Source organism: Anas platyrhynchos, chromosome 2, assembly GCF_047663525.1.
Source record: "Anas platyrhynchos isolate ZD024472 breed Pekin duck chromosome 2, IASCAAS_PekinDuck_T2T, whole genome shotgun sequence".
NCBI classification, from domain to species: domain Eukaryota; kingdom Metazoa; phylum Chordata; class Aves; order Anseriformes; family Anatidae; genus Anas; species Anas platyrhynchos.
In genome coordinates this window covers 14,079,323-14,106,224 of record NC_092588.1, presented here as the reverse complement: position 1 = coordinate 14,106,224, position 26,902 = coordinate 14,079,323, and the positions used below count along the sequence as shown (strand labels likewise).

At 52.1% G+C, this 26,902-nt stretch overlaps 1 protein-coding gene and 1 long non-coding RNA gene across 2 annotated transcripts in view; both read right to left on the bottom strand.

The window, feature by feature from the left end:
* Positions 1-13,880, bottom strand: part of EXT1 (exostosin glycosyltransferase 1) — a 167,582-nt gene extending 153,702 nt beyond the window's left edge. Inside the window, exon 1 of the mRNA XM_027452634.3 lies at positions 12,360-13,880. Within this exon, the coding sequence (XP_027308435.1) occupies positions 12,360-13,315 (956 nt within the window). The 5' untranslated portion in view covers positions 13,316-13,880. The remainder of the gene's footprint in view (positions 1-12,359) is intronic.
* LOC119715746 (uncharacterized) lies at positions 1,218-12,349 on the bottom strand. Its single transcript, XR_011807356.1, has 2 exons — positions 6,358-12,349; positions 1,218-6,247 (listed from the first exon to the last, which is right to left on the bottom strand). It is a non-coding gene; the product is annotated as an uncharacterized lncRNA (long non-coding RNA).
* Positions 13,881-26,902: the final 13,022 nt, after the last annotated feature.

The following is a 26,902-nucleotide window of genomic DNA, read 5'->3' as shown; positions in this document are numbered from 1 at the left end:
GACACGAGGCTGTGCTGCAAAACGACAAGTTTCCACATCAGCCTCCATCTGGCAGGCACCGAGGTGCCCCAAGCCAAGCCCTGCCATCCCTGTCGGCGAGGGAATCGCCCAGCAATTCGGGGCACGCTCCCAACCCCGTTGTTCCTGAGCATCGCAGAAGAACAAAAGCAGCTGCTAATCAAGATGCAAAATTACAAAGCTCACCTTGCAGAGAGAAAGCAATACCAAAGTCGTAGCTGCTTCTGAGGAGGCTACAATTCACTGAAAAGCTGAGAGGCTCTATTTCCTCTTCTATTGCTCTAATTAATCGTGTAAATGAGAACAGGGCCTAAGACAACGTATTGCAAAGTACACCTGAGTTGAAGGTGCCTTGCAGCCCCGCAGCTTTTAGTTTTCATCACAAACATGTGATGTTTTGGTCATTACTATTTTAAAGAAAAATAAACAGGCTCAGACTGAATTTTCTAAATGGATTTTTCCACACACACTTTACCTTCAGAACAGTCGCAAACCATTAGCACGTTCCACTTTAATATCTAATGGGCTTAAATGATCCAGATCCACTTTTACCCAGAAAAAAACAAAAAACACACCGAGGAGCAGGTTGACATTGCACACCAGAGCCTGCAACACCCCAGGAGCACGTTACAGCACCAGCAGAACCACTCGCTGCATTGGGACTGCCCCATCTGCTGCTCCTCACCCCGAGCACCAGACCCAGGCCTGGTGTCACCTCCTCTCCAGGGGACACAGAGCTGAGAACCAGCGAGGAGGATGCTCAAGAGCCCCAGTCACTTGGGCACAGACACAATAAAGGGGCAGATCACAAAATCCCCCTGCATGGCTGGTTTTGGTGGTGGAAAGTGTTTTCGCGGGGTTACAGCGAGGCAAAGCAAAGCAAAAGGGCACACAGAAACTTTGACCTTTATTCCTCGTCGTCATGGTCTACAGATTTCTCCCCCTACTTTACCAAAGCTTTCAAGTAAAAGCCATTGTCTGGAAGGGAATTTTTCCTACAGGAACACAAAAAGCATCTCCTCCAGCCCTGCAGATATGTCGGTGCCTTCTCCTGTGTACATGCTCCCACTGACTTGCACCCATCCCCGAGAATTTTAAAACCCTATTGTTAGTGATGCTCTCCTAACCTGGAGAGGGGCTAAAGCCATACAAAGAGACCCTTTATCTTACAAACAGAGCAAAATGAGGCAGAAATGAGCTCATTCTTAGGCTTATAAAACCAGCCTTTACAGATAATTATGTTTTATTACTCTTCGTTTTATGAGGATTGTGTTATACAAAACAAATACCAGATGCCTATTTGTTTCATTGGGGGGAAGGGGGGAGGGATGAGTCTCCACGAGCACTGCCGTAAGCAGCACTGCTTTTAATTAAACACAATAAACGCATAAAAATTAATACTGTTTGAAACCAGCAGGTAGGAAGCAAATGTATGAACTGCTGCTGCTGAAAGACCCCCTTGCCCCCAAGCTCCCACGGCAAGAAGAGCCAGCCCCCAGCCTAACACGCAGGGCCTTGAGCCAGTGCTCTGCAAAACAGGCTCTTTAGATGGGAATTTTTCTAGAAAAAAAAATAATTAAAAAAAAGGCAATAACTAACTCCACAGACATCCAAAAGCTTAAAAAAGGAGGGTGAGGAATTTAATGCTACTGCTGCTAAAATGACACATAGGCTCAACCAAGAAAACCCATGCTTAACAAAAGAAAAAAAAACAAACAGCAAAACAGCTTAAAAATAAGGCTGTGAGCTCAAACGATGGCACAGGAGAAGGCAAGGAGGTGTAAAGGGATTTCTGGCAACCTTAACACAAAGCTACCAGCCAAAGTGGCGGCGCTGACAGTCCAAGGTGGGAGGGATTCCTCAGCTCTTCGCTCGCTAGACTCAAGTCTTACAGAAGTGTGCAGGACCAAAGCCCATGCCTGGGACCAGGAACGTGCATCCGAAACACGGGGAGGACAACGGGAGGGAGGCACGCAGAGCACACACGAACACAAAGGCAAGAATCGGACGCAGCTCCTCAAGCAAAATAAAAGCCATCCAACTTCTCAGCAACAGCCAGATGTCAGCCATCCACCCCCGCGGAGGCACCGCTAGGAAATCCATTTCCTATTTTCAATGGTGGTTTCCTTTTTCACTTTAATTGCATTAAGATCCAATCGTGGGGGGACAATGGGCTCTTCTTTCTTAAGGCCACTGCCAGCCCTGTGCTGTCGGTCCAGCTTTCAGCATCGCGCCCGACACAGCTTTAATGTTAACATCCTGCAAATGCAACTCCAGTCTGTAGCAGGATCTCATTCCAGGGGAATCTTCTCCTAGAAATACATATGTATTTTTTTTTAAATACAGGGATTTTAAAGGCTCTGTGCAGCAGTAAATGCCGGATATGTAACAGAGGAATGGTTTCCACGTTGACCTGTCCATTTCCAGGTTTCCCTATGCTGTAATTACTAATACAAAGGACAGGGCTCCTCTCCACCAACCAGCACCTATTCTCAACCTAAGCTTCTTCCTAATGAAGTTTGTTTACAAATATTAATTACATTCCACGCTTTATTAGCCCAGCCAGTTAATTGTAAGCCCACAGTACCACAAAAGGCAATTACAGCAATCAGTGCATTGATTATTGTGAAAGACGGTCATCCCAAGAATAAAGGTGAAGTAACGAGGCTTTGTTCTAACCAGTAACCAAAGGGTCAGAGCAATCTGGGACCACACCACTACCTCTAAATCCTCAGCTCTCCAGTTCTAGACACATGCAACACAGATCTCACCGCTAATTAATTGAGCATGACCCGTGGCAGAAAAATTTTCATTAAAAATGAAAGAATATGAAACTTTTTTTTTTTTGCTAGAAAGGATTACAGGCCACCAGGAAGGACTAACAGAACAAAAGCTGAAAACCAGTTGTTATTAAAGTTTGCAGTTATTTCTAAGCCCAAAGCCAAAGGACACAGGTCCTAATTGCTGCATTTGTTATTATTATCGTTGTTATTATTTCGGCTTGCAGCAGCACGAACCAAAGCGGCCATCAGAAGGCTGGAGGTGGTGACGAAGAGTCCTGCGAAGGCTGTCAGGTGCAAGATGCAATCGTTTTTCAACACGCTGAGAACCAAGACTTCAGAGCAGGAGCAGGCATCAGGAGCTCTGCACCAGGAGACACACGCGGAGTTTAACGAAGCCCCTCGGAGAGCTGTGGTTTTATCATCTCCGAGGGAATGAGCGCCTCCTGTGCAGCACTGCAACGTGGCACACCTGCAGAAGGCATTTTCTACAAAACACATCTAAGGTTTTATTATTTGTGCTGGCACCATGGGCTCTGGTGCCTCCCCGACATCCTCCATGAGCCCCAGGGGCTCACCGCTGCGACGGGTCACGCTTCCCCTCCACCACTTCGCTCTTTGCTCTTGCATCAGCAGCCATGAAAAGGAAAGGGGGGAGCAGGGAGAGCGTGCTCAAGAGAAGGAAAAAGAGAGAAGAGATGAGGTTTGGGGCTGCAAAAGTCAACTTGACAGAGGGATCTGGCAAGAGCTGACATACTGCAAGCCGGAGATGAAAGCACAGAGCGCAGGGCTCGCAGCGTGCTCACTGAAAGGGTGGCACGATTCTCACAAGGAAAACACATTTTTGACACCTCCTCAAAAGCGCTCCCATAAAAGAGCCATCTAGCAACCCAGCGCTGCTAAATTTACCCCGGCTTCATCTTTTTGTCAAATATGCCTGAAAGCTGCTCGAGACACGTGGCCAATCCAAACCTAAACCAAAATGTTTGTTAAAACGTGTCTTAAACTGATCCACGTGCCAAAGCCAGCCATGCAGCCTGGGAACGCGCCAAGCAGCCAAGGGAAAGCTCACAGAAGCCTGCACGAAGATTTGCAGAGCTGTATTTGAAAAAGCAGCTGGGGAGGGGAGAGAGCGAAATGAACAACTGCCCGAAATCCTTCCCCGCCTTCAAGAAAATGTCACCCTTAAATCCCTACCTGTTCCGCTCACCTTGCTGCCGTCAGATTTTTATTAGCCCTTCTCCGGAGCAATTCCCTGGCACTTAGCATGCAGGAGCCGTCCGCGGGAATAGATCCTGCTGCCACAGATAATGCGGTTCTGAGGGAAGCCCATCAATTGTTAATGGCCATGCAAATTGTTGAAACTAGAGAGTTATTCACAGTTATCTCACTGTGATTTGGTAAGTGTCCATGCCTGATGCGATCACTCACTTGATATATTATTCCATTACAACTCAAGGAGTAGCCTTACCTTTCGGATTCAGGGGGAAAGGAAAGCGGGAGGGGAAGCGGGAGGGTGGAGGGCTGCTATTTGTTTTACATGATTTTAAACAGCCACACGAACCTTCCCGTGTGAGGGTTTCACAGCACACTAAATCTCTCCCCGAGACTCCTTCCTGCAACGCTTAAACCCCTCTGAGCAGAAACTAAAGAAGTTTAGCATGCAATTTCAGCCCCTGATCTTGCAAAGCACCTTCTTACGTTTCAGCCGCGCACACAGCTCCATATCCTCTGTGGCACTGGCTCTTCAGGCTGAGGATCGCACGGTTTTACATTTTCTGATCAGGGCTTTCTCCTGCTTATGCAAAACTTTGTGCTGCCACTCAGTAAGCTGTAGGCATTTCCTCAAATCCACAGCGCAGTCGCTCTCTTGCAGCACCAACTTACCGATTATTAATTTGCGGCTTTATTGCAGCTCCAACATATTAGATGCCGTTCTTTGCTTCCTGCCTGAGATTTATTACTTTTAGCGAAGTGCAGTTTGTTTTTTGATTTTGTTTGTTCGTTTTTAAACAGCCCTTGAGGGGGAAGTGTTACTCTGCTTTATTAAGTAATTCTAAAATCGCTGTATACAAAATAAATCCTGTAATTATGTTTCTCACTAGGATTAGATAAATTATATTTAATTAAAAAAATCTGCTAGCACCCAGCACAATGGTTGGTGGCAAATCGAGATGAAACATTTATGTGTTTATCTTCCCACAGCAGCTGACTGAGTCCATGAGCAGGCACACCCAAGCAAGCCTTCTCGGATACAGAAGCAGACATCAGCGCAGAGATTTGTCCTCCCCTTCGGATGAAGGTCCTGACTTCCAGAAGCAGCCTCTGATTTCCTTCTTGTAGGCTGCAGCAAGTAGGGTTTTGATGGGCTTTCTAGCAGCCATGCTCAACTACACGATTGCACGATTGTGATAAAAGTCTGCCATCGTTTGCAGGGCAAAAAAAAATGGATCAGAAGAAGTTAAGATCTTCTAAATGAAGAGAAGAAAATGAGGATTTGTATCTACACTTGCCCCATGGCCACGTGAATGAAATAAAAATGAGCTCCACTGCCTTAATCTTGCACGCCCAAGGGACGCGCCAGCCCGCTGCTACGGGCAGGGGAACCTCGCCAGCCCGCTCCCAGCACTCACATCCAGCTGCAAATGCAGGAAAAAATGCATTTGGCAGAAGCAAAGAAACATTTAAACCACGTATATATACACCATGCTGTTTTTACAGCCTTGGAGAACTGATCCTTCGCAGGACAGGGTCCCCTCGTCTACCCCTAAACCATTGTGGCACACGTTTTCCCTTCAGCAAGCACTGCTGGGGTGCTTGCTGAAGGGAAAACAGAGCTCTCGGCTCCGTGTAGGAGCTGAGGAGTGATTGATCCCATTGATTTGTGTCAACAGCCTGACATGGCCGCATCGACCGGCGGTAATTTTGTGGGAGGAGCTGGGAAGGGGAGCGAAGGCGGCGGCGCCACCGCTACCACACCACCCTGCCGGAGGAGAGGACACGGCTGGAGATGCTGGAGCAGCCATCAGCAGGGCCACACCAGGCCTCAAGCTGGCAGGAGGGAGCAGGCAGACATTTCACATGCCCGTGTTTACGGCAAACCCACGGCTCGACGCCCAACTGTATAATTATAATCCATTACAATTATGCAAAGAAGTAACACTGCAGAAAGGCCTTCTCATTTCCCATTCTTCGCGCTGAATACTTTTGTTTTGCAGCCAATCAACTAAATTAGCCCTAATTCTGTTTCATTCACAAACACAAAGAGTATATTAGAGGGAAAAAAGTGAACAAACAGGAAATTCACTTAGGAACCCGGGAATTATTTCGTTTTCTTGTATTTCTGAACCAGAAACCATCATGGGGATGAAAGTCCATAGCAGTTAAAGCAGGTTCAGCACAGGAGCCCTCGGGAGAGGCACCAGGATGAGCAGAGATGTGGGGCAGGTCTGAGTGAGGTGAGGAGAGCCAAAAGATTCATAAATTACAAATGGCCATTCATCCCCATCTATGAAAACCAAAAAACCCTAAGTAAGTTCTTGTGGGGACTGCTACTCACCAGCACAGACATCTCCCTCGGATGCCCATCCCTTTTTATTGGGAAGTCACAATTCAGATGTTTTCTGAGAAGGGGACATGGTAAATATTAACGAACTGTACTTCAGTTTTACACAACACTTCCTCTAAAACCCTCTAAAGTAATCTCCAAAAATGCTCATGGGAAGCAAAGCGTTCTTCCCCATTTTGAAGGGGGATGGAAACGCAATGCCTTGGCCAGGGGCAAGGCTGGCCATGGATGGCAGCTGCCCATGGGAAGAGGAGGAGGTCCCATAGCAGCCACCAACGGGACTGCAGGAGCACTGGGAAGCCTCTCCTACTGCATCACGAACAAGGAGCCTCGCCTGGCCAGCATAAACACCCCCACAGGGGCATCTTCCAGGTCAGCACCTGCTCAATTCCAGATCCACACCCTCTCCACAGAGGTGGCACTATAGCACCTGAAAAACCGAGGCTACACCTCAGCAAGAGGGGGTGGGAGAGACGAGCGGGGGAAATGCAGTGTTTACAGAAAATGGCATCGCTTTCCTCCCGTTGCTGAGGAGCCCTAACCCCATGGCTGGCTGCAAGTTGTGTTTCCTTACTTCCAATACACGACACTGTTTCAGAAAGTCACATCCCATTTGGGAAGCCATCTAACTGCACACGCTCCTTTCTCCACAAAGCAGCTAGGCACAAAATTTTGCTGAGCCAGGGCCTTCGTTTCTTGAAGCATTACTTCCCTTTTCTCAAGTGAAACAAATCTCCTCTCTTTTGTTCTCATTTTCGATTCACTCCTTCAGGGAGCGCTCTGGCCAGGACACCCCTACGGCCCCAAATCCCCAGCAACCTGGAAAGCTGCAGGACCTTAACCATAACCTAAAGTTACGCATTCCTGAGCGCTGAACGCCTCTCCGTGCAAGCAGGGACAGGAGGATGCAGCTTGCATCATCCTCCAGCCACAGCCAAGTCCTTGGGAAATCAGCCACCCTCGCAGCACGTCGCTTAACTTCCTTCGGAGCCGGCTGTCTGTGTACCCACCGACTACTTCGCTCTGGTTAGCAAAATGGTTTGTTTACCCAAGACCACAAAACGCAGTGGATTTGCTGAAAAGAAACCCTGCAGCGAGGACGGGAAAAGAGTCGCAGGTAATACTGCAGAAATCACCAGATTACGGCGCAGTCTCCCGACTCACATCTGCTGAGCAAATACGCGCTCCGTGCCCACCAGCTTCATTCACTTCCCGCTCACAGACGCCTGCCGTTTGCCTTTCCAGTGGGCTGAATATGGGAGAAAAGGATTATTTCCAGCAGTCAAACTCAAACCTCAAACGACTTTCCCAACACTACGTGGATACGCAATCATACACATCTCAGAGAGCACGTTTACCCTTATTTTCTGATTAAAACCTCGAGGACACATCGCTAAGGCCTTACTCAAACCAACCCAGGCCAGCAGATGTGCCCCACAGGGCGAGAAGGCAGGGGCACAGCAAGTCTCAGTCGTGGCTGGACAGCAGGATGCAAACAGGGCTTTTGGCTCGGCTTTGCTCGGGGCTCAGAGAGCTTCCAACTCGCCCGTTTGGGATTTAATTCTGCTAAATGTGAAAACAATGGCTACAACCACTTTTGGGTTCGAGTGCTGCCAAACACGGTGATTATTTACCAATAAATTACCCCAGAACGATTCTCTTCAAAAAGTAAAAGCAGTTTTCACCTACATTTCTGCCTACAGGAAAGAAGGGGCTGGACCAGCCAGCCATCCACTGCAATTTGTTGTCACCGCAGAGCCTCGGATTAGATGCTGGGCAGAAGAGATGCCGAAAAGCCTGGAGCAAGTGATTATAACAACACCTTGCCCCACAAGAAAAGGAGTTGAGGTTAGGAGAGAGGCTGGCCACAGGCAGGGCGGCTGCAGCCACGCCACGTGTGGACAGCCAGCACCCGCGTCCCTTTGGTGCCTTTCGGGAACGCCAGGCAGCTCCGTCCTCTGTGGGAACCTAGAATCCTTCCCCACCTGCACACGAGGATGCTGAGATCGGTACGGAGAGCAGGGGGAGGAAGGCAGTACAGCACATTTCAGGTGCAGGGGAGCACGTCGATACTTACCTGCTCCCCGTGCTCTGGAATAAACGCCTTGTGAGAACAGGCAGGTCTCCAGATCCTTGAAAATTGATATTAAAATAAAAAAGCAGGCTGATGGGGACTGGTCTCTGCAGGAGCCAAGATACTCTGGGAAAATGCCCAAGCTCTCTCAGTAGTTCTTGAGCTGCATCCAAGCTCCAGCAGCGGCCTGGTGATATTTCGGATCCGTGGGCCTGTTCCCGGCTCAGTGCAGCTCGCCGGATTCGGGAACAGATCTGTCCTGGACATCAGCTGCCACGACCCTGGATGACGGATGACTTCTCTTTCAGCCCTGTCCTAAATAGCTGCTAACTCAGAAAACCTTCTAAATAATTCTGAAAATAACGCTTTAAGTGGTTAAAGGGGGCATTTATGCTTTACTACAACACGCTGAAGCTCGAGATGCTGAAAACCCAAGAATTTCTTGCTCAGAACATGCACGTACACGCGCGTGCAACATCTAGATTATCATCACATGCTCGGCGGGCATGCCTCAGCCTCACTTCGTGTTTTCCTGCCAGCCTTGTGAGCGGCAAACTCACCCCTAGTGTCTACCACTTCTTTTTTTTTCCTCTATATGTGTATTTTACTCCTGGTGGGGAAGGAAACAAAACTGAAAGTCGCTTTTCTTCCCAGCCCGTGCTCAGCACACATCCCTGTACCCTTTGCCCAGGACACCACTTCCACGGCAGGAGGTGCAGCAGTGGCTGACACCCGTTCCACCAGCAGAGTGCACACCAGGTAAGCCCACGGGGCACCAGGGATCACCGAAAGCACCCGCAACGTGTTCAGCTGGGAGCCTTCCCACACGAACCCACAGCAGATACCCCGTGTCCCGCCGAGGTGCCGTACACTGGCTGCCCTCCACCACAAGAAAAAAAATCACATCTGCCCAAAACCACGGTTTTTTGCTCACTTCCCCCTTTTCTTTCCTCCTTTCTTTGACTCTGCTCATTAGCCGTGTCCTCCCCCACCAACATTTCGTTACCAACACCAACCTCAGCTATCCTGCACAGGTAAGAGCAGGGAACACTCGAATGGGCTTCCGATGAAACCTGGCATTTTTGGATGCCATCACTGCTGCTCGCTCCATCTTCTGGAGGCAGGGTTGTTCACCCATCGGGGGAAACACCACAAACACCACCGACTTTCCTAGAAAGATCCCCGTTGTGGTGCAGATCTCTCCTCTGCATCTGGCTGTACTGAAACGCTGCATTCCTGCATTTCTTTCGGTATCCATAGCCACTTCTGTTACCTTCCAAAAAGCAATTATTTGGAACCAGTTAGGCCTGTACATGAATTCTGCCTTTGTTTAAAGCACTTTGTACATATGTATATATTTAGACTGTCATTAAATATTTAAGAGGCTGTCTTCAAACTTCAGCAGCAGTTTGCCTGCTTAACCCTTTGTGAGATGGGAAGCTCGGTGCTAAAATCCTACCGAACAGGAGCTCAGCAGGTCCGGTGGCAAAGGCCAACCTTGACGAGCCAAAGGCACCACAGAGAAACCAGGGATTTTCTTTGTTTTCCCTGAAATCCCGTTTGCTAGTAGTCAAAGAGTGATAATGCAATTCATTTTCGTCTGCATCAGCTTTATCTGCCGAGATGCGTAACCGGGATGCAAATTAATTAGCTGTTAACACACAGACAGATCCCTCAGTACAATTTGGGGATGGAGTTTAATACACACATGCCCTTCCCACCTTCCTCCCGACGTGGTGAGGCACTCCTGCACTTCCCACAGGTAAGGTCACCTCTCCTGGCGGGGAAGGAACGCATCCTGCAGACCTCACAGGGGTCACACATTCACACACACGCACCTCCACCAGCTGACCCTACCCTCAGGACGCGACCTTATCAGGTTTTGTGAAGGCAGCTGAGCATCAGGCGCGGTCAGCATCCGAACGGGAGGAAGAGAAGAGGCAGGACACGGGAGGAAGCGGTCCTGGAGAATCAGCAGATGGCATACTTTGCTGTAAATCAGCTCCGAGCCACGGGCGCGAGGGGCAGCAGCACACTGCCAGGTGCTCTCTGGGATCGGATGCGAGGTTAAGGAGCTTCGGCTTCCTTAAGCTGCCCGCCTGCTCCCCTCGGTAGCCTGGCCACAAATTCGGCCTGCCTCAATTCGTCATGTAATCTTATTTGCTTGGAATCATCATTTTATTACCTTCTGTCTTAAAAGGTAGCAGCGTGAGCGAATGCTGAAGTCACCAGGCACCACCCCAGATACAGCCGCATCTCGGAGCCAGACTGGTTTTTGCACGAAGGAGGGTTATGTACGCTCTTCCCTACGAAACAAGCTGCAAAGGCATTTTAGGAAGGCCAGAAAATATGAGGAGAGCTCTGTCTTTTACTAGGCCATATGCTGTAACTGGGAAAAAAAGAAAAAAAAAAGGCCATACTCACGTCAAACAACCGGCTGGTGTTTGCTTTATGACAACTTGACAACACACGTTCTGCACAACAGAACAAATAATCAAGACTTTTCAGATCTTTAAACTAGCTCAAATTGCTCCAAGCCCTGTCAGACAACAGCATGACCTGGAGAAATGTGCCGGGTCTGCCTTCTTCTCCGCCACAGCCCAGGTCCCTATAACCGTGCCCTACAGGGCAGCCAAAGGGACTCCCAGGTCACCAGCAGCAGTGTGAGTTTAGCTTAGCACCTCTGCTGGATTTCTCATCATTTGGTACCTCCGCTGGATTTTTTTTGCACCATTTCATCACTCCATCACCAGTTTCCCGAAAGTGAATGGCATTAAAAGCGTACGAAGTATTTGCATTGCCGCCTTCTCCCCCTTTAGGGGGAATTTACAGGAACGGGAAGGCGAACCAAGTTCACCCAGGAACACGCAGCCCTCCTGGTGTTTTGGTGCTAACCCAGCCGATCCCTCTCCAAGCCCCGTGGCTACTTTCGGTGGGGAACCGGGCAGCCAACTGCAAATTCTGATCAGCGTTAATGGCACCGTGGTTTCTCCACCGCTCCTCCCCAGGAGTATTTTCCCACCCACGTCCCCCATGCGCTGCAAACCCCTTCCTCTAGCCCTCGGCAGCTCCGCGGCGCGAGGCTGCTCTGTTAACGCGGCGCCTGGCTCCACGGGGCACGTTCCCATGCTAAAAACTTCGCGTCCGTCCACCCCGCAGGAGATGCAGCGGTGGTCAGCATTTCAAGGGGCTGCAAACAGCTTCATCAGCAGCGCAGCTCCGGAGGTAATTCCCAGGAAGCGTTTTGCCCGGCAGCTCTTTGTACAGACCTGAGAAGCGCGCCGGGAAGGTAACAGCGCAGCAACCTGACGGCGCCAGCAAACACAAATAATAAGTATCAGGGGAAGCCAGGAGCGCTAAGGGAAACGCGAGCTGTGCTCACACCACGGACGCGTTCCCTCACACACAAAAATCAGGAACTCCAACGCGGGGCATTCACACAGACAGCGTTTTTTTTTCCTCCTTGTTCCTCTGATGTTGTATCAGCTGGAGCCAAGGGGAAACCAGCCCGGGAGGCAAGCTGCTGCCTCGGGGAAACCACACGGAGAAACCACCTGGGCAGCAGGCAGTGCTTTCGGACACCAGCCCAACCACCGCTCTCACCAACTCCAGCCCTCCTCAAACTTTGTCTCACGCACAGCATTTACCCAGAGAGGCAGGACGGGGATGCAGGATAGCCTGAGGTGCCCGAGCATCCTCCAGCAGCATCCTCGCCCGCCGAGCCGAGGGCACCAGCACTCCGCCGGTCCCCAGGCGATGCGAGCCGCAGCCACGTCCCCCGTGGCCCCTTCCACCACCTCCCTCCCTGCTCCCCGACCCAAAGCATCGCTCGGGGCCAGCCGGAGGGGTACACGGAGCCTCTCCCCTGTCCCGAGGGCTGCCACCGGCACTGTGGCCCCGGAGCCGCGCGCTGACTTACTTTTCGTATTCGGTGTTGTCTTTATCGCAGCGCGAATCCTTGTGCTTTTGCCAGTCTTTGCCATGCTTGCAGGTGGTCAAGAGGACAACATCCTCCCCGTTATGGACGTGATATAAGGCATTCCTGGTGTCTGACCCTATCCCTGTCAGGTACCTTTTCCCCTTGAATACCAACATGTACTTCCTGAGAGGAGGGATGGTGTTAAACCGCAAAAATCCCTTCTCCCCTCCTGTCCTAGGATGATCCTTAGAAAAGAGCGGAATAGAAACATCAAAATTGGGTCTGAAGTTTTCAGTACTGATGCTGGCTTTGGCCAGCATGGCCTGGCCGATGTCGAAGCCCACGTCCTCGGTGTAGTCGGGCCAGGTGCCGGAATATAAATTAAAAATCAAGTGATTGCGACCATTGTTCCACAAGTGGAGGCTCTGCACTTTGGAGCGGAGGTTGTGCACGTACTGCGGGGAGAGCTGGTCCCGGTCCAGCGTGTCCAGGCTGAGGACGAAGAGACACGCCTGGCTGGGGTCGGAGGTGTAGAAGCGGGAGCCCTCGATGGCCGCCAGCACGTTCTGGTAGCTCTCGGCGATCTTCTCCCCTTTCTGCTGCGGGTACACGTAGACCTTGAAGCCGTTTTTCTGGCAAAGGCCGAAGTCGAAGCAGGACTCCATGCGGCACCGCCGCCCGCGGTACAGCCCGGCGCTGCCGTCCCGCCGCTGCCGGGGCGACACCCGGCCGGCCCCGCCGCCCCCCCCGGCCCCCTCCGGCTCCCCGAAGGAGCGGAGGGCGTCGGGGAAGCGGGGCCAGGGCCGCTGCTCGCTGCCGGGCCGCGGGGCAGCCCCATGCCGGCCGGCGGGCGGCGGGGCGCGGGCTGCCCGCAGCTGCACGCCTCCGAGGTAGAGCAGCAGGGCGAGACAGGTGGCGGCGGAGAGCAGCGTCAAGTAGCGTTTTTTGGCCTGCATGTGGCCGCCGGGGGGTCCGGGGGGCTGCGGAGGAAGGCTGCGGGGGCGGCCCCACTGCTCCGGGCGCCGCTCTCAGCTCCTCCGCCGCTCCGCCATCTTCCCGCTGCCGTCGTCGCCGGCCGCTTCCAGCTCCCCTCGCCCGCCTCCGCTCGGCGCCGTTCCCCAAGCCGCGGGCTGGGGCCGCGCATGTGGGCGACCGCCCGCCCGGGACTCGCTCGCCGCCGGGCTCTCAGCGGCGGGCGGCTTGGGGCCGGCGGCGGCCCGGCGGGGCGCCCCGCATGCACTCAGGGGCCGGCCCCCCGCGCGGGGCGGGCACCGGGGCAGCCCCGCTCCCGCCTTCTGTGCGCGGCGCTCCGCCACGCTCCCTCCCCTTCCTCCTCCTCCTCCTCCTCCTGCTGCTGCTGCTGCTGCTCGGGCTGCCGGCGGCGGGGCGCTCACAGCCTGACGAAGCCCTGCATCGCCCCGAGCTGCCCTCCGCGGAACGGCGGCGGGGACCGGCGGCAGCCCCCTGCTCCTCCTCCTCCTTTCTCCTCCTTTCTCCTCTTCCTCGCCCTCGTCCCCCCGCGCCCCCCGCCCGGCTCCGCCGCCGCCTCCCCCCCCCCCTCCCGCTGCCGCCGCCGCCGCCGCCGCCGCCCCCGGCCCGGCCCCGGCCCCGGCCCCGCCGCGCTGACCTCACCCAGCCACGCAGCCCCGCGCCCCCATTGGCTGGGCGTCACGTCCGGGGGGGCGGGGCTTCCGCTGCGCCCATTCATAAAGCTGCCGGGCGCGGGGGGCGCTGCGGCGCCGGCGGGGCGCGACCGGACCCCGCGGCACCGGGTGCTGGGCAGCGCGCTCCGGGCTCGGTGCTCCCAAATCGCGTCCCCGCCCGAGCGATTTTACCCCAGGAACAGGGGCTCCACCGCCCCCCGGTGCAGCCGGTTCCGACGCCTGGTTGCTCTTCCTGAGGTTCTTTGTGCAGCCGGGCTCGCTGCCACCCGTGTCACCCGCTGAGCTGGCTCTTATTGCACGGGTCGGTAGGGTAACCTGCCAGGATAAAGGGTTTCTAACAGTAAAACTTACCGTAGAAGCACAGAAAGACTGAGGTTGGAAGGGACCCTAAAGATCTTATCCCACCCCCCCCCCCCCAACACAGGTAAATGTGGACATCACCCAGGAGATATGGTTGCCCAGGGCCGCCGCCTCCTGTTACGTGCCACTATACTTTGGTTTTGTAAAAACAAGAAATGAAACCTCAAAAATGGGAGGAAAAAATGAAATAAAATGAAATAAAATGAAATAAGAGGCTCAACAGAGACCTTCTTGCTCTCTGCATCTGCCTGAAAGGAAGCTGTGGGGAGCTGGGGGTCGGCCTCTGCTCACAGGTAACCAGTGATAGGACCAGAGGGAATGGCCTCAAGTTGTGCCTGGGGAGGTTCAGGCTGGAAATGAGGAGACATTTCTGCTCAGAAAGAGCAGTCAGGCACTGGGACGGGTTGCCCAGGGAGGTGGTGGAGTCCCCGTCCCTGGGGGTGTTCAAGGAGAGGTTGGACGTGGTGCCTGGGGACAGGGCTCAGTGGGTGACATTGGTGGTGTGGGGATGGTTGGACCAGATGGTCTTGGAGGGCTTTTCCAACCTTAATGATTCTGTGATTCTATGATGAGTGCTCCAGAATGAGCACCCCAAACCTCATGGGGCTGGCTGGGGAGCAGCTGCCAGTGTTCAGGTGCTGCTGCAGGGAGCTCCCGCAGCACCCAAACATCCCTTGGGCTAAGAGTTGTGCTTGATCTCACCCGCTCCTTGGTGTTTTAACTCCGTAACCAGCAGCCTGGTTTGCTGGAGGGAGCTGTGCTGCTGGCTGGGTGGCGAACCCAAAGGCACGGCCAGGCTGCAGGAGGTGGCAGGAGTTCAGCAGGACTTGTGGCAGCAGTGCCTGCGCACACACGACTCTGCGAGGGGCAGCAACACCACAGATATTTCGGTGTACAGGTGTCAGGCCTTCCTAGCTCAGTAATTGAGGGTGGTGGAATGGGATGGGGCGGGCTTCAAGCTGGTTGCGCAAGCCATAGGTACCAAGGAACCATCCCATGGAAAAACCTGTGCCAGCCTCTTGTCCTGCTGCTCGTACCGATGTTAAAGCCGTAACGGGTGGGCCTGCCCCTGCTGCGATCCCACCTCCCACCCTCCTGCTGCTGTGCCGGAGCAGAGTTGGGTCAAGCCAGCTGAAGGCCACAACCCCTGTCTAGACAAAAAATGTGCCCGTCCCCATGCTCTTCCATGCCCTTGGGGTTCCTATCGTGTCTCCTCCTCATCTCCCTCCGCTTCTGTGGAGCTGAGAAGAAGAAATGTGAAGATAACAGGCGTGAAGACGTCGTGCCTCCTCAGCAGAGGAGAGCCTAGCAGAGGAGGACGCGGTACCGACAGGAAATGGGGGTTGATCTCGTGGCTGGCGCCAAGAGAAGACAATTCCCATACAAACAATTTGACTGTAGGGAGGACAGCTGAAGGAAGGAGGCCGGGGTTTCACGCATAAGAAAAGAGTGAGAGTAATAACGCGGAAATTTCAGGTTCCTAGTCGAAAGTGATACTTATGGCTGGCGTAGATTTGGGTCCGGGGGCAGAAATTTTGGCCCGGGACGTGAAAGCAAGGAAGCGGGATTAAATATTAATGTGTTAATTAACCCTGTAATCCTTCCCTGAAACATTTGTCACAGCCCACATACCAAAACTGGGATGCTGTTCAAGAAAAAGAGGTCAGCTTCTTGAAAGGTGAACCAAGGCTGCTCGCAGAGGCACCTTCTGTCAAGCGCAGGAAGATGGAATCCCATTACTGTCTGCAAATTAAGCCTCTGGGGACCAGTTTCAAACAGAAGAGGAAGCCTGCGAGCTTTGCTGTCTGTGCCAAGGACGGTAGCTGTCGCAAGCCGATTTTGAGGATCGGGTGCTAGCGAGCCCATGGCACAAAAACGCCTCTCCCCACAGCAGAGAGGCGCGGGAAGGAAGCGAAAGCAGCTGGGTTTCCAGCAGGACTGCGGCACGCTGGAGGAACCGGGGCCATTCCCAGCTTCGCAGCAGCAGCAGCAATAAATACTTAAGCTTTAAAATGCCTGGGTCCAGGCACAGGCAGCAATGACATCACGTTGCGGGGCAGGGAAACGAAGCTCTGCGGATCAGCGCTGCCGTGCCCGACGTGCGGTACGGCCGCTGCCGTCGCCTTGTGCTGGGCAGGGCTCCCTGAGGGACACGGTGCGTGCCCCTACCCGAGCTGTGCAGCCCCGGCGATCGATCCTTTCTCTGAAGACTGCCTTTAGAAGCTGGCTGCTGGCTGCTATTTGTCATTTCCCTGGGTAACAGCACGAAATCAGCCTTCTCCAGCCCATTTTTCGGCAGCGCTCAGACCCCACGGACGGCACTGGGGCTGGTGGGGAGCTGCCTGCCGGGCTGCAGGGTGCTCCGGCGATGCGAGCCTGCCTTCCTCGGAGGAAATAAATCTGCCTGCTTCTGCTGTCAGGCAGGTGGAGAGCAAACCAGCACAGAGAAACCCAGCCCGGAGAAGAGGAGGAGCATTTTGTGTACTCTCCATCAAGGCTGAACCCCACGTTCGCTGTGGCTGACGTTGCCTGCTCAGGGCCTGCAAGCCAGCGGTGGCTTTTGACCCCGGTCCATTACCCTTTTGCACCCTTCCGAGTAATTTGTACCTTCATGGGGCTGGCAGTTGTCTGGGAACCCATCCAAGCTCTCAAACGAAAGGCCAGGAGCGGGAATCGGTTTTCTATTTCTGGCCTTGCCTCTTAACACCTGTCCGACCCGTGCAAGACGCTCGGGGCCAGATTTAAAGAGGTGGATCAGCACCGACTCCTCCCTTGGGGTCTTCCTTGTGGTGCCCAACTGCGGCTCACAGTGCCTCCAAAACCTAATTACTCAGAGTTCCCTGCTCTGGGTGAGCAGGAAGCCCACAGAGCATTTTTCATGTGAAAAAGTCCTTATTGCTCTACATGCTTGGGTGCAGCTTCATTTTGATGCTGTTGGGTAAAGTCCTTGACTGACCCCTTCGACACTGGTTGTTCCTGTACTAATTTGCCTACAGGGCTCAATCCTGGGCCTCAGAATGTCCTCCTTGGATTGAAATCTCCATAAAACATAAGATAACATGCTGCCACACTGTCACCTGTCCGCAACCCCTTCGTTTTGAAGTGTTTTTCCAAGCAGCAGACCAGGAATCACCCTCATGCCTCGCAGGACAGCACCCTCCCAGGCTGAGCTGTGGGACACCCCTTCTAAAAAACATCTCTGTTCTGGGTCCTTGTGAACATCCTGGCGTGATGCAAGCACCTTCATTATTTCGGCTACCTCTGGTAAGGAAATTCCCTGCATCTCAGTTCACATCTCCATGCATCGCTCTTTTACTAAGCCGTGGCCAGAGGAGCCACATCAGGCAAGTGCCCTGGCTTCAAGCCCCCTGTTGCACTCACCACAGCATCCTGAATGTGCCTGAGGTCTGATTTTGGCAGGACCACAGTGAGCCTTCGGTAGGAAAAGCCTCCCACACCTCGGGGAGGAGGCTACAGAGCTTTCCTGAAAGCTGCTGAGCATCTACGTGCATTGCTCCCTGGTGCCTTACTGTCCTATGAGAGGTACGTGGCACCTAAACCTCGTGGTGAATCCAACCCTCTGTGGGGTTTTTGACTTGTTTGAGTACACAGATCTCACTGATCTGACCCATTTCTTTCTTTCTCTCTTTCTCTCTTTCTCTCTTTTTCCCTTTCTCTCTCTCTCTCTCTTTCTCTCTTTCCCTCTCTTTTTCTTTCTCTCTTTCTCTCTTTCTCTCTTTCTCTCTTTCTTTTCTACCTCCAGAAATGCTGAGCTCTGCCTTGGACTTGCTGAAGCCATGGGAAGCCCAACCTGGGGTTAATGACACCAGTAGGCCATCTGTGGGCCTCAGATTTCTCACTAAACGGGGTCAATAATATTTCCCTGGCTAACAGGACATCACGAGAGCTGATTTATCACCGCTGCTGAGTGTGTCATGATCCTAGGAAGAAACACAGCATAAAAACACAGAGCAGCCAGGATACTTGGAAAGGCTTGACGGGCACGTGTGCATTAAGCACTGTCACCTGTTGCTTACTGAGCTCTGACTGCCAGCCTTCATGCCACAGATTCACCTTTCCATGGCCAAATGTGGCATTTCCCCACCTTCTAACAGGAGCTGAGAAGGTCCCCAGGCAAGGCACCAGGTTCCCCGTCGGAAAGCTTTCCTGGTCTGCGAAGATTGAAGGGTGACTTACAAACCGGCTCTGCCTTAACGTCGCCTTTGCCCCGGGTTGTATTGCTTCATCCAAAAAAATAAAAATAAATAAGGGAAGTGGGGAAAAAGGAGGGAAAGACAGAACAGTAATTTGTGGCATGATAATGCTGCATTAAAATTGTTCCTCAGCTTGAAGCAAATTAAAGCGATCTTTGCTCCACAAATTAATACTAACACTATGGTTGTTTATCATGTCTTAGTAATATCACAGGGGAATAAAACTATCAACTCTTATCCATTTAAATAGCCAAGATGTAACGGCTTGAGCTACAGCACTGCAACAGCTGTTCCTCGTGTCCTCGGAAATAATTGGTTGCTACAGAGGCTATTTAAATGTGAGAAACTGACTTCGGCTTTATAATTAGTTTATTTTGAAGAAAAAAAACATCACTGCCCTTTCCCAAGGAGGTGAGGGTTTCAGGTGGGGTGGAGGGGCAGCCGTTCAGGCCCTGGTGTACTGTGACATTAAGCAGCTAGTAAAAACCAGAGGCTTTTAAATCCTAAGTGCATCGCCCTCATCCTCAGCCCCTGGCTGAGCTCCTGTGCCGTGGCTTAAATCTCCATCACCGGTGCGGGAAAGAGCCAGCAAATGCTGCCTTCCTTGCCCGTGGATGTAAGCGAATCCCCAAGGAAGGGAGAGGCTGGCACAGCCCCGTCCCCAGTGTTTCACAATGGCTTTGCAAATCGGGGCTCTGCGTAAGGCTTTGGCTTTCCAGCCCCGGGGCTCCGCCGGCCGCAGAGCCTGGTTGTTGGTTCTTCCTCCTTCGAGGAGTAACAACTTCCAGATTTACTCCCTTTCTAACTGAGCATCTTTCAAAGTGGGTGTAGAACTATTTAAATAGCTTCTGTGGAGGTGGGATGAGAAATTGCTCTTATTCTGTAGTCTGCAATCAGCACCAAACAAGCACTTTTCTCCACTGCACACACAAACAGGCAAGCAGCTGCCAGCAGCCTCAGCACTTTAGGTCTGATTCTCTGCTCGCTGCTGCAAGGCGTGAGGAATCCCATTGACATCAGCGGAGTTTCAGCGATGTGGTTGTTCTTTTATTTCGTTATTTTATTTTTAATCCACTTCCGTCTCCGCTTATTTATTTATTTACTGCTCCAGGGGGTCCCCGGCGGCTGCACCCCATGAGGATGAAGGTGAGTGGTGCAGAGCAGCCCTGGGCCCCGGCGTGGTTCTTCTTCCCCTGCCTTTTTGGAAGAGGCAGGGACCGGCTCCATCACCTGCCTGTCCCCTGATGGCCAAAAGCTTCCTCCGGCACCGGCACAGCTCTGCTGGGTGCAGGAGATGGAGGCTGCGGCTGCCCCAGACTCATCCCCGCTTGTGGGGAGCAGAAATGCGGAGGGCAACACAGAGAACAAACAAGCCACAGGCCATCGGGGCACAGCAAGCCTCTCCGGTGGCTCCCGGAGACAGCCCATGTCTGTACCAAGTGGGAGCACAGCAGGCGGCCCAGTGAAGCTCAATAAAAGTTTGGGCCATTGCTGAGTCAGTTCTGAAGCTGGCGGTGTGCGGGATTTTCGTGCACCACTTTTTTTTTTTTTCCCCTCCTTTCGGTGCAAATATGGGTGGCAATCTGATTAGTTTATGATTCACCATTTGGCTAATGTCCCTACTTCCCCCAGTCCCCACCTGTTCAAATAACTGCTACTGTAATGTAGGCTGTTAACTTGGAATAACTTTTCCAACCCCTTTTGTAAATGAGCTCTGGAAACTGCTCGAACTCTTGTCCATGGGCTGAAGTTGTGATCATTTTAACTTAAATGCTGTTAAAACCAACTCAGCCTGCCACAAAACTCCATGCAAGGAAGCAAGCTCACTTTGAGCTGCCCCTACTCAACCTGGGCAGGGATCACAGGGCTGTTTTGGGAGGGCCACGTCTCCAGCCCCAGCACTGCTCCTTACTCCTTACAGCAGTGCCACGCAGGGACATTGCAGCCTCGCCGGTCCTGGGATCTGATCCAGGCTGGCAAAGCCTCCCAGCAGCTACAAGCACCCGAGGTGGGTTGGGGCTGGTCGCCTAAACTGGGTTTCGCTAAGGTCAGCAGCTCTGAGCACACCTTTGGTCAGCCAGTCCCATGCCCACCGCTCGTCCTTTCAGCTAAGTCAACACCAGCCAGTTGCTCCCGTGACCCCCGCAGGCCCTTTGCTCCAATTTAAACAGATCAATCAGGCTCAGGGAAACTTCACAAAAGCCCTAAATTATGCAAGCTATGCAGTGCAAGCCAAAAAAAAAAAAAAAAAGTGGAGGGAGTGATGATGGTACTGAGCTCACCAGAGGAATGGTTTGTTCTGTTCCCAAACTGCCCATGATAGTGCGACAGGAAGGTTAAATGGATCATTTTGAGGCTGTGAGAAGTCCACATGCCTGTAAGCCCCTGTGCTTACACCCCTGAGAAGATCACAAGGCAAACTCCACGTCTCGCCTAGCCCCCTGACCACGCAGCCCTCTGCCCCCCTCCACCACCTCCCCTGCCCAGCCCTTCATCACCGGCGAGGTGCACCTCATTGTGCTCAGCTCTCGTTGCTCCACGGCCACAGACCTCTCTGCTCCTCAGCCTGTGGATCCTCCCGGCCCCAGATTGGAGGGCTGGGGTGTGCACGGAGCTCCCTGTGCAGTAGGAAGGACTCGGTGGGTGCAGAGGTGATGGGGAGAGGAGCGGCTGCGTGTCCGCGCTGCTGCTGTCAGGATTCGGTGTTAGTGCCAGGGCAGGCAGATGCTTTGCCTGTGGGTAAAAGCAGTAGGCTCGCCAAGGAAGTGGCTCTCCCTAGGTGGTGTGCTAATTTCACCCCTGGCAAATGGCATTAATATAATACATCAAAGCTGGGCGCATTAATAGGAAACCAAGGGAAAGGATTTGCTATACATGCTAGCTACTTTTCAAATGCAAATGTCTGTTTTAAATCAGATTAAGATAGAAGGAAGCCTAGAGAATGCCAATAATTAATACATGATAAAGCAATAAACATCCAGGGCATCAAAAGGTAAAACACAATCGCAGAGATGAAAGTGCTTCTGCTCCTCCATGGCGCAAGCAGGTGCCAGTCCCCGTTCCCACCTGCGTGGGTCCGTGGTGATCACAATCCTGCTTCTGCTTCTGGTTGCACATCCCTCTTCTGCTTCAAGGGAAATGAGAGGAAGCCTTAAACTCAGCCAGGGAAGGGGAGATTCCCCAAAATGGGGTGAGCAGTGCTGCTGCAGCAGGGGAGCCTGGAGCTGGTCCTGAATCCACGGGCATGGCCCTGGTGGGGAGGCCTCCTGGCAGCGTGAGGATATCTGGCTCCTGCAGCTCTGCTTCAGTAGGAAAGATGGGGATGGGCACCAGCACCTCCGAAAACCTCGGGTGTTCAGGATCCCCTTGGCCACTGCCATTAGCTGATCTCAGAAATGTTTTATGCTGCTCCCCTAACTTCTCTTCCCATGAAGAGCAGACTTGGCGTTTCCCCGTTCCCCTCCTTCCTCCAGACTTGCATGTTTAATTATGGTTGTATCAGGATGTATCTCACGTACCTTGAATCTTAAAACGAGGGATAAGAAACAAGGGAAACGCTAACAGGCTCCTATTACAATTCACATGGTCCTGGCATCAGACCCCCCACGAATACCCTGTGGTTTTACTTCCTTCTTCAGCTGATGCCGAAAAGCAGCACTCACTCCGGCTTTATTGAGCTTGCACAAGGCACCCAGCTCCAGCAGGCTTTGCCTATCGATTGTCCCACCTGATAGCCCATGCGTGCGGGACATGAGCTCCTCTGATGGCAGATAAACATCGCAGTTAATGTTTGAAAGCTGCCGCTAAGCCCTGAGCCCCGGGTGTATGCGGGTCCTGCTGGCTGCTTTGGTCTGTGTACTGGTCCCTGGAATTGGAGGGCGCTTATCTTACCAGGCTGTTCTTTGTTTTTAGCCCGAGATATCAGAAAATAAGCAGAAGTTTCTTCCCAGGCCTCGTAGGAGACGTAATGCTGACTTACGGGTTCATAGCCTGCCCCCAGATCAGAATAGGACTTAAAAATCAAATGGCTAAAAGCTGAGCAGTAATGGTACACCGGGCTCCTCTCCTGATTTGCAATCAGCTCCCAACAGACAAAACCCTCTCGCTGCCCCCCGGAAGCCCAGGAACACCTTCTGCTAAAATAAACTGGAAAAATGATGCAGTTCCCGCATGCATCTTTGACATTTCCCTTTCCCTCAGAGCCTCGTTCAGCACACACGTGGGGCTGGAGGGAGCCACGGGCACACACGGGCAGTTTAAGCCATTCCCTTTGGACATCTAGTTGGATATCTAGCGGCCTTTTAGGTCTTTGAGACCTTTGAGGTCTTTGGGGCCTTTGAGGGGCCTTTTAGGTCTTTGAGACCTTTGAGGCCTTTGGGGCCTTTGGGGCCTTTAAGGCCTTTGGGGATAGTGGCCTGTTTCTGCCCCCACTCCCTCCAGCCCCTTTTTGGTATTATTTCTGGTGTAAAAGTCACAGTGTCACAGCCCGGCTGAGGCTGGAAGAGGAGGACACCTGGTCCAAGCCCCGTGCTCACGCGGGGCCACCTAGAGAGACCACAGACAGCAGTTGTTAACCTTCAGAAGACACACTGGGCCAGCAGACAGGATGGTCCTCTGGCTCTGCTGAGAGAGGGCTTCCTATCCACTCCACCAGCGGTTATCCAAGCCTGCCCATATCAACTGTTGATAATACCCAAGCCCTCTGGCAGATTGCTGGCGTCAGCATGGACTCTGGTCTTTGGCTGCTGCCCAGAGAAAATTATTAATCAATCCAACAAACACTATCCTAAGCAAATCCAAGCAGGTTGTGCTCCAGCGTTCAGGATTTTGGGTAATATTGAACTTATGAAAGGTCTGAATTTCCATGTGGCCCCTGAGACCCCTACAGTTTGGTCCTATTAATTAATGCAATCACCGTGACCAAATATTACAGAAGTGCTTACCACCCTTGGTCAAGGGGACCTCTGGATGGAAATTACCCTGGCATGGTGCTGAAGGAATGTTGTTTCTCAGACCTGCCTGTAAGTTTCTTTCGTACAAGAAGCAGAAGAGGGTTGCCTGCAAGTCCTCACAAGATGTAGCTGCTTACCATCAGCTGGACTAGGCTATGGGTGCACCTGTCTTAAAATAAATAAATAAAAATGTATATATATATATATATATATATATAATTTTTAATTCTATTAAGAAATAAGGGATCTCTACGGAGAAAGGCGGGTGGACTCAGGGTTCAGCGTCACAAGCAGGTCACTTTTGCTGTGCTGTCACTCTCACAGCTGGAGGGCACGAGCTGAGTTTCACAACCTTTCAGGTCCTGGTGGTGCTTCCATCACAGACCGAGGGGATATTTGGAAGCACAAACCCTATCTGCCTTAGGGTCCCACCTCCCAGCAGCCCTGGCAAGGTCCAATTTTTGCCCGTAGTGCCAGTAACCTTCCCGTTCACCCCAGCCTTGCTCAACAGCCGCCGTGGCAGCTTCGGTTCCTGTCACAAACAACCACTTGCTTAGTGCTGATTTCTGTCCTAAGCAGTGTTTCTTCTTATAACTTTGTTTTTATTTAGTGCCTAAAGTTCTAGATTAAATGCCATCTCCTAGCAACCGGTATATTTTTGTCCCTAGTCTGCTAACTTTTGGTGCTTGAATATTGCTCCCCATTCATTGTGCTGCCTCAGATAAAAAGTGAAACACTACTTTCCAGATACCTACTGGTATTTACATTTGTTTATTAAATTTATAAACCATCCAGTCAGTTAAACAGCCAGCTTTATGGCTGCTGGTTCATTGCCTCTACAGGTATGCTCCAGAGGACCAAAGATATGCGGTGTAGCCCTCCTGCCTGGTGCATCTTCAGAGGAGAGAGACAGCGCAGGAGCTGCTGGTGCCGGGCACACCGCCTGAGGTGTTCAGGGATGGGGCTCTGCTTGCCACCCAACAGCCTGCCCAAACCCTTGCCTTTTCTTGACATGCTAAAAAACATCCAGAGATGTGCTTCCTACTTCTGCAAATTAACTCACGTGTGTGTCCTCCTGGCCGTGGCAAAAGCACCTGAGGAACTCCAGGTAACACATCAGGGGGCTGAGTTATCCCTGCAGGAAACCTGGCTTGGCAGCAGATTCCTCTCTCTTGAAATGGGCACAGGACATAGCCCACGTTACAGCAGAGCCATTTCTTTTTGGCCATTCAGCCTCAGATTCTGCAGCATGACTTCTAAAGGTGTGCGTGGGGAGGGTTTTGCAGCTTTTATCCTTGTCGGGTAGCGCCGCAGGAGCTCAGCATCCTGTGAGGAAGGGCTCGCGGATCATGCCAGGTATCTCACCAGAAATTCTCAAAATGATTAGGGACTTGTCTATAAATATGGCTTCAAAGAGCATCAGCAAGTAGGGTTCGCTTCACCTAACTTTAGTCAGCCACAGGCTTTATCTGAGCTAGTTTCTGAGCCTGCTCTCATGGTCAGCAGAGGGGAAACAGCAGTGTTAAGGTGAGCTTTGCCATCGTGGCTGGCTGCTCTAGGCCAGGATGGAGATTGCTCCAGCAGAGCCCATACAAAGACACTGCGGACATTGACTGCTGGTCAGGTGAATCCCACTAAAACACCTTGTTAGAACCCGTCCTTAGGCTTGCAATTTGTTGTTCTCCAAGCGAAGTCACTTTTCTATCCATGCAAACTTGGCTTTAGCTATTTTTTCTGTTTGTGATAGTTATAAATTGAATTTACATGTAATAAAAGATGCTGTCCATGAGCATAAAAAACAACTGGTGCTTCGTGACTTTTATTTCTGTAACTTCTCACTTCCAGAATATCCATTTGACAAACTGTGAATCATAGATATTGGCTTGGGTGGATATACTTAGCTCTGCTTTGTATAGCGAGATGTAAATAATCAGCTAATTAAATGAAAAATTTCTCTGCAAATTACTGCTTCCCTTCTCTCCCGTTTTCCCCTGCCTCCCCTTTGCTTTACCTCACCACTGCTTGAAGGCATTTGTGACCGCCGGCAGTTAGGAAGGCTGAAGCTGCCCAGGACTTCCTGCACGATGGGCACAGGACCAGGATGACTTAAAGGTGATGGGGCATTGAATTTTGCAACTCATTGCTAAAAAAAATCAGCACTTCCAGCTCCGTGCTTGGACTGTGCTGGCTCAGAGAAAAGGATGCTTGCAATATCCTTTAACACTGCTCTGTTTTCACCTGTCCAAAGCTCTGCTTTGACAGGTGGGCTTGCAAGGTCAGATTTGCAGTCTAAAACCCATCAAATATCCCTGCAAGGAGGGACGTGTGCGAGTGGCTCCCAGCCAGCTGAGCACAGTGGGAGGCGGCTGTGAACACCCGATGAGAGCACGGATTTTGCCTGATCTTGCTGAGCTGGTCTGGTCTCGCCTGCTACATGCGATGGTCTCATTAGCACCTACTGCCAGATATCTGCCTCTCGTTTTGTCCAGGGCTGCCTGCTCAGCAGTAGGCAACGCCGAGCAGAGATGTGCAGAAACTTTTGGCAACTTTGTGCCATTTAACTCCAGAAGGATTAAACCCTGCACACAACAAACACATTGTGAGTTCAGATGGTGACGGGTTTTGCAATTGTGTGTATTAATATTAGGTTAAAAAAGTCATCATGCTAAGGCCTTTTGAAAGAGGGTGTTTTTCATCTGCCATAGAAGAGCAGCACTAAAGCAGTCGGTCGTGTTTGTGCATCCTTCCTCCTCCTGTCCCTACTCCCCCAAGACATAGCATTATTTGCACACAAAAAGCAAGGAGCTGCTCTCCAGAAAGCAACACCTGGGACTGCTGGTGAGCTGACTCCTCCTGCACAGCCCACTCCTCCTGCTCCTTGCCTCAGTTTCCCCTTATTCATGAAGCGAGCTCAATGGCACCAGCCTCCTGGTCCTGAGCTTACCAAGCTGTGTTCCTTTGGAAAGATAAGGAGCCTTAAAATGTTTAGGTTTTGTCTGGATGCAAACTGTACCATGCTGTTACATGCATGGGAATGTGTGCAGGCATTTAGTAATTCATGACTGATCTCCCCCCACGCCAGGATCTGCACCTTGATTTTGGTTCAGTCACATGCACCAGTCGAGGATTTGGTCTCAAACCGCTGAAGGCTGCAGGTGATGTCTCTGCAGTAAGCTAAGGAAGCACAAACACACGTCTCACTTGTCTATGACCATCACTTCCTAGTGCTCCATCTCCCCAGGACCTACCTTAACACTCATAAATCCTGCAACAGCCAGAAAACCAAACGGGGCTGCCCGGAAGATGATCTGCCACAAGCTTCCCTCCCGGTTCCTCTCTCTCTTCCCAAAAGG